Source organism: Podarcis bocagei, assembly GCF_964188305.1.
Source record: "Podarcis bocagei genome assembly, chromosome: 5".
NCBI lineage: Eukaryota > Metazoa > Chordata > Lepidosauria > Squamata > Lacertidae > Podarcis > Podarcis bocagei.
In genome coordinates, this window is record NC_138129.1 from 8,234,084 (window position 1) to 8,246,665 (window position 12,582).

Below are 12,582 nucleotides of genomic sequence, written 5' to 3' on the forward strand. Positions count from 1 at the left end.
CCATGACTGTTAAATGTGGTATAAGAGTGTGTTAAATGTATGTGCTTCTCGGAGTTCTTCCAGAATGGTCGGTTTCAGGACCCTGGATAGCTCTAAACAGACCCCCCCCCCCCCCGGCTTAAAAGTTTAACATTCAGTCTGGGGGCAAATTCAGACCGAAAGCACTTATTCATGCAGCACATTGTCAGCCTATGGAACTCCCTGTCACAGGAGGCAGCGATGGCACCGATTCTGATGGCTTTAAAAGAGGATCGGGCAAATTCACGGAGGAGGAGAGGGCTATTAAACTCGGTGAGACTTACTTTTGAGTCGATATGCATGGGCCTTGCATTGTCAGACACTGCACTGCACAATTTCTTGAAGATTCAACTGGGAGACGCATTTTAGTCTCATGTGAATAGTACTATGGTGGATAATACAATGATGTTGATGATGATGTGATATTGTTACCCTTTGATGCATATATAATTGACATCTTTTTCCACATATTTCATAGGGTATCTTTTCTGCCTGCGTGTGGGCTTTTTCCCCCTGTAGTGGAAAGCCGCTGCGCTTAATTGCCCTTTGTTTGTTTAATCTTTTTCTCCTCTCCTTCGGAAAAAAGCCCCGCATCTATAGTTTCTTCCATCCCATGTGAATATTATTTACTTAAGCAAAGCAGTGAACGATGCCTGGAAAATTCAGCTCTTGAAGCGTGCATTTAATTTAAACCCTAACACAGAATGTTAAACTGTGTATTGCACCACTAATGGCTAATCATTAAAACCTATTAATTGAGGTTTAACAGCTGTGTAATAGAGATACACGACGCTCACTCCCTCAGTAAATATGATGTAATATCTGACTGGGATAAAAATGATGCCAAGCAGGGGGTGGGGGGGCAGATTCATTGCTGAAAACTAACAGCATAGCTATCCTAATGGGAGACCCATTCCCCTGCTTTTCCCATTTTCTCCGTTCTTTTAAACAAATTGTATTTTAAAATTTGAATATCGCTTCTGAAAAACAATAATAATGACCCATCACCATCCCAACGGACTTCCAGCCTGCTCCGTGACACAATCTGAAATTTCTCATCCTTACCTTCAAATCTCTCAATGGACCTGCTCCTGCTCACCTTTCCAACCTGTAGCTCAGTCCTGCAGAACACGTTTTGCATGCAAAAAGGTTCCTAGAGGACAAGGAGATCAGCAGTGCTGTGTCGAAACTGGGCCTCCCAATTTCTCACAGGTTTTGTTCCACTACCAAATATGCCTGCATAGGAAGATCGGAAGCTGCCTGGTTTGGAATCAGACTCATTGGTCTGTCTGAGTCAGTATTGCCCACACTGGCTGGCAGCAGCTCTCCAAGGTTTCAGGCAGGAATCTCTCCCAGCCCTCCCTGAAGATGCCGGGCATTGAATATGGGACCTTCTGCATGCAAAATAGCTGCTCAGCCTCTGAGCTATGGTCCTTCCATTGTCCTTCCATTTTTCAGCCCTGCTCTCACTTCAGTATTTCTTTGGAATCTTTGTGGGAGCAAGGTTTAGTGCTTCCCTTAGCCCTGTAAGCTGGGCAGGGTATGCATGTCTTTCTTTCCAACAAACATTTCCCCAGCACTCTGTAGCTTTTTCCTGGCTGCCTGTGTTTCCTGATCTCCTTCCCATGGGCAGAGTTCACCTCGCAGTGTCTTACCCTGGGCTTGCACTGAAGTGTGGACACCCAGGAAGGCTGCAGAGTGCAGGCCACTGGCAATGAGGTTTCCACCATGAAAGAGAAGGTGCTCACAAGCCACCCTCCACCACCTCAAAGACAGGCAAGCCCTACACCCCACCCCATGAGAATTTCACCAAAATTCCATCTCTCCTTTGTTAATTTTCAGATGAGATTTCTGTTCTCATTAACCAATAGAGAATGAACTAAAATTCTGGATGTCTGCAAAGAGAGAAGAGGAGACTGTTCAGTAAGGTTCAACTGCAGTGCAGAACTCCACTCAAAGGAGTTCAGACACGCAGAATCAACACACAAGGTTTGCAACATTAGGGGGTGCCCTTACACACAGAAGCTTTCTTTCAATGGGCTCAGTTCACACATTCTCCAGGAATTACTGAGTGCACCAAGATGATTGACAAATCCCTGTCCGTCAGCTGGTGAGCAACCAAGTGATGGCTTCCCTGCAGTTAATCCAGAACTTTTGCATGTCCTCCCCAACACGTGCTTTCCAGTGCTGCCAGCGAGAGAGAAATCAAGCATGTGTGAATCAAACCATTGTGTGAATGAAATATCAAGTGGTGTGTGTGTGTTTATCAGCCCTGGGCTTTTAGGCAGAAGCCTTGGGACTTTCTGTACTCTGTAGCCTTGACTTAATAGGGAAACTGAATTTTGCCATCCCATGTTCTCAAGGTAGCTACATCCTTCCCTGTTGAGAACAGTCCTCTGCCTGGCAGTGAAGGGCAGTTGCCTTCCTTTGCCTGTGACCTCTTTGTCAACATTTAATATGTCTTGCTATAAATCTGCACATTGGGAGGACAAATTAATACCTTGAAGGTTGTTGCTGCTGGTGGGTTTTTTTTTTCCTAAGTTGCCACGATCAGGACAAAGCAAGTTACAGGGATGTCCCTGTGAATCATGCTGCCCCTACGCCCTCTTCACAGCTTAGGGTCCCTTTTTTATTGTGCATTTGTCATGATTTGTGAAAATGATGGTATCAGGGCTGTTATATGCGATGCCAGACTGCTTGTACCTGTAAAACCTTCAGGGAAAGACATCTTGCTTCCTTTGCACAGCTCTGGCATCTGCAGCTAGAGCTGGTGTTGTCCCCCACCTGGAATGCTGGAGAGCCACTCCCAGTCAGATTAGATCAGGGGTCAGCAACCTAAGGCCCATGCGCCACAAGCGGCCCATGGGGGTCGTTTAACTGGCCCACAAGCCACCCCCGAACCGAGCTGCCTGCTCAGCGAGTCCCCACACGCTGCGCTAAACCGGCCCAGCGCGGCGCGAGGACTCAATTCTGCGGTGTCAAAAATTGTGTCTGCACGTGCACAGACACCAGAGATCATGTCTGTGCAGACACAGATGCCGGAAATCACATCTGCGCAGGCACTGGAAATCGCGGGTGCGCTTGGGCGCGCGCACATTCTAGCCCACAGAGGGATCTCCGCTGGGGTGAACTCGCCCAGGCGAGGTAAACATTGCCGACCTCTGGATTAGATAATACTGAGCTATATGGATCAATTTTCTCACTTGGTATAGCGTCCTATGCTACCCTGGTCCTATGTCCTCATGCTATCCTGTCCCTACCTGCACCCCACCCATGTGAACTCTGATGAACCTCCACTGACTATCCTCCAAACTAAGCCTCCCAGAGAAAGCATCACTAAAGTGGTGCCAGAGGCCTCCCTAAGCTGCCTTCGTTGCTGACGCCGTCTCTTTCTCTTAAATCCTTAGAAAATGAGTTCCGAGGCAAACTGCTGAGTCAAAGGTGGACCCGTGGAGAAAAGATCAGCAGTTGCGAGACAGCCAAAGGCCTCCACAGCAGGCACATCAAGGTGAGGTCTTCCGTAGAGGAAAGCATGAGTAAACTCACAAAGCTAAGATACTAACACCCTGGTCTTGCTGTGCATTAATTACCAGGAGCACCAGCAGACAATGGGGGCAGGGTTTTCCCCAGAAATAAGACATTCATTGAAGCGTTTGCTTGTTGAATTTGTATCCCATTCTTCCACCAAATGGTGCTCAAAGAAGTGAAATGTGATTTTAAAAAATACAATAAAATGCAACGATACAGGAATAAGATGGGTCTGCCAGTGACTATGAAACAGGAGAGGGGGAGCTTCGAGGTTCCAGAGACATCTCGCTGGTGGTTTTCAAAATACGATGCTGGACTAGGAGGACTTGGTCTGATTCTACCGGCAATTGGTAATGCTCACACACAATAAACACTGCTTTGTCACTCTTTCTTGAACTTTTCAACAGTCCAGAGAGGAAGTTGCAATCCCCAATGCACTGACCTGGGACCAAGTCCCACCACAGCTGTCAAATTTTCCCTTTTTTTAAGGGAAATTCCCTTATTCCGAATAGGATTCCTTGCAAGAAAAGGGAAAAGTTGACAGCTATGAGTCCCACTGAACTCCAAAGGGCTGGTCTCTGAATTACTGTGTGCATTATTGCACTGTCAATAAGGCTCCTCCTCAACCCAGACTAAACTTGCCTCACTTTGATACTGGTGTCCATTCTTCCTCTGCTTACCTGCCCCATGAACTGAATAGCCCTTACCAGGGGTTTTTTTGTGGGGGGGGGGGTTGCATGAATTCACACACTTAAATATATATATATATATATTGATTTAAAGGAAAGCGGTACAATGAAAAGATTGCACAACTACAACTGTTATTTAGTTTTGATTCTCAAAGGAGAAATAAAATTAAAGGACCCTGTATCTCCCCCCCCCAACCCCCCAGGGAACAAAAAGCAGAGGGATCAATATTTTGAGCAGGAAGAGAAGGAGTTCAGTAGCACCTCCCCTTTTACCATTCCTCCACTCCCAGTCGCAGCCTCTGAGGGCTCACCTACACTTATGATTGTGCTATGCCTAGAAGCCACAGGTCCAAGCAGTCTTCCACTTGACCCATACTTTCTGGGCATGGGTCCAAGTGGTTTCCCCCTTGCCCCACTTCTTTCCCAGGGAAAACCCACTCTTTAGCAACAGATCAGAACAAGTGGCAATCCAGGGAAACTCCAAATTGCCTGCTTGCTCTGAATGAGCAGTAGAGAGTGCTAAAAAGGGGAAAGCAGCAGGGGAAGAGGAATGGTGGATAATCCTTAAGGCTGGTTATTGAGATAGAGAGAGAGAGAGAGAGAGAGAGAGAGAGAGAGAGAGAGAGAGAGGGAGGGAGGGAGGGAGGGAGGAGACTGAGGTTGCTTCCAGGCAACCTATTTATTTCACATTGGTCCTGATTTGCTTGCACAAAGTTTGCCTGGAAGGTAATATGATGCCCATTCTATATTGAGCATCCATTCCGATTGGTTTGCTGGAAGGTTATACAATATTGCATCTAGCAATTGTGATCCCACAGTTTCTAGTGCATTTCCCTGTCACTTTCCTTCCTGCAAACAGTTTTCTTTTCTTTTTGGAATCGGGTCTGCCGTGCAAGGATCTCAAATCTGCTTTAATTGTGCAGCCTAAATTTGCTGATATGCAGTTGAATCCCACCAGCAAAAGAAAGTAAGTGGTCTGACTCTGGCTCTCCCCACCACCGCGTTTCATCTAGCTTGGCCCTAACATTGCTTGAGGCCCTGCATTTACGCTTGGCTCGGGGAGACTGTTTGCAAACTCCCTAAGGCCATAACCAAAGGTAATTTGCTTCCATAATAGGTTTATTCACCAGTAAAAAGAGAGATAATAAATATCAGCAAGACAAAGCCGCGAGCTAAGGAACTAACATAAAAGGTCTAAGATACAGACTTGTCAGAAAGAGACTCCTGACAGGCCAGGTGAAAGGCGAAGTCTTTTGGAAGAGCTAAATGAATTCCTTCATTCATTCCTTCATTCATTAGCAAAGCAACCCTAATTAGAAGTCTCGGTGAAAGGAAAGCAAGTTTTAAAAAGAGAGTGGGTGTTGTTGTGTTAACACAGGAGGGTATTTAAGGAAAGCGACCCAGCTGCAACTTTTTGAAAAGGAGGAAAGGGGAAAGGCGGAACTGTCAAAAGTTCAGGCTAAAGTCTCTTGCCAGAAGATTAGGAGGCTTTTATGAAGGGATACTTCCGGTCTTATCTTGGTCCTCCTGAAACACGGAGCCCTGTGTCCCCCTGGTAACAAGGCATCATCTTGTGGTAGTTAAAACAGGCTCAGTGTAAGACAGCTGAGCCAGCCTGTATCTAAAGACCTGCTGCCAGTTACAGAGGAGAAACCAAACAGGGTGGTTGTTCAGCCTGCCAGAATCCAAACCCTGAAAGGTCTCCTGTTACTTTAAGAGCTGCTGAGGAAGGCCACGCATGGACAGGTGTGGCTTTTGCTCCGCACAGGGCTGCATTGACAGGGGAAGTTGCACCTGGTGGGGTTTTCCCGCTCTCTTCTGTGCAGCTCTTAAAGGTACAGAGGCTTCTGGGGGCCTAGTTTCCGTAGAGCTCTCGTTGGGACATTAAGGTTGGTTTATCAACCTAAATGATGATGATGATGTCTAGTCACCAATAGTGGGCCCAATGGCGAAGAAGGCTATTTCTGCATGTACTGTAGAGGGAAGTGAGGGGCAGATGGGGCTCGTCAACCTGGGAAGTCAGCCTATCTAGGAGAATAATAATAATAAATTATTATTATTATTGTTATTGTTATTATTATTATTATTTATTTATACCCCGCCCATCTGGCTGGGTTTCCCCAGCCACTCTGGGCGGCTTCCAACAAAGTATTAAAATACAATACTCTATTAAACATTAAAAGCTTCCCTAAACAGGGCTGCCTTCAGATGTCTTCTAAAAGTTTGGCAGTTATTTTTCTCTTTGACATCTGGTGGGAGGGCGTTCCACAGGGCGGGTGCCACTACCGAGAAGGCCCTCTGCCTGGTTCCCTGTAACTTGGCTTCTCACAACGAGAGAACCGCCAGAAGACCCTCGGTGCTGGACCTCAGAGTCCGGGCAGAACGATGGGGGTGGAGACGCTCCTTCAGGTATACTGGACCGAAGTAAAACTCTGGTCCTAAACCTCCACTGCCTTATGGGACATCTTTGGGAGAAGAAAAGACCAAGGAGTAAACCTTACACAAATCTGGAGTGTAGTAGCCTTGCAACCTCCTTCTGGCAACTCCAGCAGCCAGGTTGGTAGCCAATGTCTTGCTCTGCTTTCCTTTGAATTTTTATTCAGTTTTCTTTTTCATTCATTACATACATCTCATATCCATAACATTTACTACGCATTCCTTCTTCCCTCCCCTCCTAGGCTTCCCCCAACTTCCGCTTCCGGTTTGTTTCTCCTTTCACCCAACTTGCTACCTCCTAAAAGAAAAAGTACTAATAACATATTTATACAATAACATCTAACCTAAAAACATAAAGATGAAAATAAGTACACCGTATTCTTTCTCTACCTTCTACACATTTTCTAATACTAATGATGTGAATGTTTATTTAAATCCTGCCATCAAGTCTATAGACTTTCTTTGTTTCTGCAAATATAATATAAACGGTTCCCATTCTTTTTCAAAGTCACTGTTGTCTTTTTCTCGTAGTCTCTCTGTCATTTTTGCCAGTTCTGCATAGTTCATCAACTTCTCTTGCCATTGTTCTTTAGTTGGTGTTTCTCCAGTCTTCCAGTTTTGTGCAATCAACATTCTCGCAGCTGTAGTGGCCTACATAAATAAAGTCCTCTTTTCTTTCGGTATATCTTGGCCTAAGATACCTAGTACAGTGGTGCCTCGCAAGACAAAATTAATTCGTTCCGCGAGTTTTTTCGTCTTGCGGTTTTTTTCGTCTTTCAAAGCACGGTGTCGAAAAACTTTTGGAAAAGCTTCAAAAATCACCAAAGTCTTCAAAAACCTCAAGAAAGGCTACCACACCACGTGCTATGAGTTGCTCCTCAAAGTCAAGTCGGAACTGTATTAACGGTTTTAAGAAAAAGGAAACAAACTTGCAAGACGTTTCCGTCTTGCGAAGCAAGCCCATAGGGAAAATCGTCTTGCGAAGCAACTCAAAAAACCAAAACCCCTTTCGTTTTGCGAGTTTTCCGTCTTGCGAGGCATTCGTCTTGCGAGGTACCACTGTAGAATGGCTTCTACTTTCCTTTGGACCACATCAGAGAGGCAGAGAAGGGGGGGGTCTTGTCATCTGGACAGCCTAGGACCTCCTTGCCCAGGCTTGCACCCCAGGGTGCTGTTAACACGGTGGTTTGGCTTCACTCCAAGAGGCACACACCGTTGCCTCTCAAGACAGACAGATGCCAATTAAAAAAACAAGGCTAGTCCCTGAATCATCCTGCCAAGTGATGAGAGTTTTGCCACACATGTTCCACCTCCACTATTGGAAGTAATATGTGTTTGAATGCAAGTTTCCAGGAATCACAACTGGGGAGAGGGCTGCTGTTGCATTCTGGTCCTGTTTGTGGGCTTCTCGTGAGCATCTGCTTGTTCACTGTAGAACAGGATGCTACTGGCTTGATCCAGCAGGGCTTCTCTTATATTCTTTTGTGCATAAAACTTCAGATTTTGTTGTTGTTTAGTCGTTTAGTCGTGTCCGACTCTTCGTGACCCCCTGGACCAGAGCACGCCAGGCACTCCTGTCTTCCACTGCCTCCTGCAGTTCTGTCAAACTCATGCTGGTAGCTTCAAGAACACTGTCCAACCATCTCATCCTCTGTTGTCCCCTTCTCCTTGTGCCCTCCATCTTTCCCAACATCAGGGTCTTTTCCAGGGAGTCTTCTCTTCTCATGAGGTGGCCAAAGTATTGGAGCCTCAGTTTCAGGATCTGTCCTTCCAGTGAGCACTCAGGGCTGATTTCCTTCAGAATGGATAGGTTTGATCTTCTTGCAGTCCATGGGACTCTCAAGAATCTTCTCTAGCACCATAATTCAAAAGCATAAATTCTTCGGTGATCAGCCTTCTTTATGGTCTACATCACTACTGGGAAAACTATAGCTTGAACTATACGGACCTTTGTCGGCAAGGTGATGTCTCTGCTTTTTAAGATGCTGTCTAGGTTTGTCATTGCTTTTCTCCCAGAGATCATTCTATCATTTTTGAGATTGCATCCCAGTACAGCTTTCGCCACTCTTTTGTTGACTATGAGGGCCACTCCATTTCTTTTACGGGATTCTTGCCCACAGTAGTAGATATGATGGTGATCCGAACCGAATTCGCCCATTCCCATCCATTTTAGTTCACTGATGCCCAGGATGTCAATATTTATTCTTGCCATCTCATTTTTGACCACATCCAGCTTACCAAGGTTCAAGGTTCTTGCATTCCAGGTTCCTATGCAATATTTTTCTTTACAGCATTGGACTTTCCTTTCGCTTCCAGGCATATCCGCAACTGAGCGACCTTTCGGCTTTGGCCCAGCTGCTTCATATATTAGTGAAAATAACATGCAGAAATGCATTGTGCTAAGGCGACACGCTCTGCAAAAACGTGTATGCTAGTGAAATCTGCGTGCAAGTATGTGTCTGTTATGAGAAATTAGCCCTAAGATCTTCATTCGGACTTTGAAAAGAGAGAGAGAGATTCACAAACTGATGTGGCAATGTGGAGAAATGGACTTAAGATTTGGGGGGGGGGTGGTGAGAAACCAAATCTGACAGTTTAGCCCACCCTTGTCCTCTTCTCATCAAAAGCAGGCTTCTTCATTGCAAACAATTGGAAGCTCTGTGCGCGCCAGAAAACTGTGCATTATTGTGCCTCAGCAGCCTTGCGCTTGAATGCCAGCCCCACAAATTGAGACGATGGAAGCATTATAATGTCAGGCACAACGCCATGTAGCAGGTTTTCCAATCCGCTTCCCTCGCAACGAAGCAAAAGCTCTCCTGGTCGCACGTAGTTAAATGTTTCATTTGCGCCCTTCATTTCTGCAAATGAAAACTGACAACCCGGCTTCGTTAGGCTGTTTATTACACAGCGGTAATTTTTAATTTGGGGCCTTTGGAGGCGAGAACAGCAATCACTGGTGCACACAGACACACAAAAAGAAATGTCAAGAGAAATTCTCCAAAGATGTAAAGCTGGGGATGCCATGTTTGTTGCTTAGTCTACGGAACTGTAAGAGATGCAGCCAGAGAGGAGGAAGGGCATCAGTTGAAACAGCAAAATCCTAGTTAATTCAGCTGCGAATGAGACTTGGGATGGGTGGGATGTCAGGAGAACTTAAACAGAGCAGCTGGGAGGGCCCTAAAGGGAAAAAAATGGAGGCGGGGGAGAATTCGGAGATGTCTAAGGAATGTGTAGCTTGGAGCTACTTGATGTACCAGCTACAGAGCAAAACACACAGGCAGTGCTTTTGCAAAGGCATACATTTAAAGCTAGTAGTCTTCCTGCTTCCACTGGTCCCTGTTTTGTACCCCTGGTCTCTGCACAACCAAGAATCAGACTTCAGAGCCGGAGTTCTTTCTCCCTCTACAACTTCCATCATCCCTGACCATTGGCTAGGCTGGCCTAGGATGAGGGAAGTTGAAGTTCAATAACTTCTTGAAGGCAGCACACTAGCTACCCCCTGAAGTAGGAAATCTTTCCCTACCATTTGGTGGCCAATAGATTATTTATTTATTTATTTATTTATTTATTTATTTATTTATTATTTCTATCCAACCCATCTGGCTGGGTTTCCCCAGCCACTCTGGGAGGCTTCCAACAGAAGATTAAAAATACATTAAAGCATCAGTCATTAACAACTTCCCTAAACATAGGGAATACAGTCGGGTTGAAGTTGCTTCAGGTTGAGCGCTTTCGGGTTGCGCTCCACGGTGACCCAGAAGTAACGGAACATGTTACTTCTGGGTTTCGCCGCTTCCACACATGCGCAGACGGTCAAAATGACGTCACGTGCATGCGTGGAAGTGGCGAATCGCAACCCGCACACGCGCAGACGTGGGTTGCGTTCGCTTCAGGATGCGAACAGGGCTCCAGAACGGATCCCATTCGTATCCAGAGGTACCACTGTAGAGGCTTCCAAGGTAGTACTTTGGTTGAAGCATGCAGGAAAATTGCTCTCCTGTTATGTAGATAGGATATCCCAATAAATATCACATATGCTGTCCTGTAATATGATGTATGGTTGTTTTTTGGTGGGGTGGGGGTTTGCTTTCCCCTCTATTTCAATTGCATTTTTATATGCCGTAACCTTATTATTAGTATTAGATTCAACAAAGATCTCAAGAAATAAAATATTTAAAAAATTAAATGAAGGCTTTTCTGTATAAACTGCTCTCTTTGGTAGCACATCCACAATCCACACTGATCATGTTGGCCTGTTATAAAGAATGAACAGTCCAAGAGGAAGCCAGTACCTCCTATAGTGCCTTGGGGACGCGGGTGGCACTGTGGTCTGAGCCTCTTGGGCTTGCCGATCGGAAGGTCAGCGGTTCAGCTCCCTTTGCTCTGTCCCAACTTCTGCCAACCTAGCAGTTCAAAAGCACACCAATGCCAGTAGATAAATAGGTACCGCTGCAGCGGGAAGGTAAGCGGCATTTCCATGCACTCTGGTTTCCATCACGGTGTTCCGTTGCACCAGAAGCGGTTTAGTCGTGCTGGCCACATGACCCGGAAAGCTGTCTGTGGACAAACGCTGGCTCCCTTGGCCTGAAAGTGAGATGAGTGCCGCAACCCCATAGTCGCCTTTGACTGGGCTTAACTGTCCAGGGGTCCTTTACCTTACTTTTTTTTTTAACTTAAGTTTCAGTAAATATCACCCCCAAAAAATCTACTCTGCATGAGAAGGGACCACATACCAACACCATTTTGTATGTCTGCCCCTATTAGACGTGGCAGACCATTTGTGTTATGTGGCTGGTTGGTGTCCATGTATGTAGAGCCCACATGGTGAGGACCTGTATGAACTGATTCTTCTACACCGTTCAACAGAGGTGGTTGGGGCCATTGGAGAGACCCCAGTAATAATATCACTGAGTCAAAAAGCCTGCCTAGAAAACACGCTTCCTGGCTGATCAGCAACCCTGCTGTATTACCCATGGATGCTCACTATATCAAGGTGGGGTACTGATCCTTAGCTAGTATGAATCAAGACTCACCAGTGGGTTGTGATTTAGGGTTGCCATATGCCCTTCTTTTCCAGGACATGTCCTCTTTTTCAGGGGTAAAATTTCTGTCCGGGTGGATTTTGTAAATTTCTCAAAACATCTCTGGATATACTTTCTGGATGAGACATAGACATAACTGGTGGCTTTAAGACTTGCTTTCCTCTTCCCTTCTCCTGCCCCCCTCAGAAATATATCACAGCTTCTATAGCCTACATATAGAAGGGGGTATTTAAAATAGCATAGCATCCTCTTTTTTGCTCTTAAAATATGGCAACCCACAGTGATTTGACTTCAGACAGGTCTTCAGGCATGGGGTGCAAAGGTGGAAATGCCCAGTGTGTGTGTGTGTGTGTGTGTGTGTGTGTGTGTGTGTGTGTGTATCAAAAATTGTTCTTACCAAGCCTGATGAGGAACAGTTGAGGGAGCTGGGTTTGTTTAGACAGGAAGAGAGGAGACTGAGAGGAGATATCATAACCATCTTCAAATATCTAAAAGGTTGTCACGTGGGAAATGGTGCAAGCTTGTTTTCTCCTGCTCTGGAAGGGGGGGGGGGTTATGACCTGAACCGATGACTTCATGTTACTAGAAAAGAGATTCCAACTAAACATCAGGAAGAACTTCCTGACAGTAAGAACTTTTTGATAGTGGAACAGACTCCCTCAGGAAGTTGTGTCTCTCCTTCCTTGGAGGTTTTTAAGTGGAGCTTGGATAGCCATCTCTCATGGATGCTGTAGTTGAGATCCCTGCATTTTAGGGGGTTGGACTGCATGACCCTCAAGGCCCCTTCTACGATTCTGTGATTCTATGGGCACTTTCCCATCAACTGTGGGTGCAAACCTAGGGATGGAGGAAAGCAGCCTTATTCCTTA

At 45.8% G+C, this 12,582-nt stretch overlaps 1 protein-coding gene across 4 annotated transcripts in view; it reads left to right on the forward strand.

Moving 5' to 3' along the window:
- Positions 1 to 12,582, forward strand: part of MYT1 (myelin transcription factor 1) — a 169,776-nt gene that overhangs the window by 57,496 nt on the left and 99,698 nt on the right. For all 4 annotated transcript variants that reach the window (XM_081196043.1, XM_081196044.1, XM_081196046.1 and 1 more), the window contains exon 2: positions 3,426 to 3,526. In XM_081196043.1, the coding sequence (XP_081052169.1) occupies positions 3,426 to 3,526 (101 nt within the window). The remainder of the gene's footprint in view (positions 1 to 3,425; positions 3,527 to 12,582) is intronic.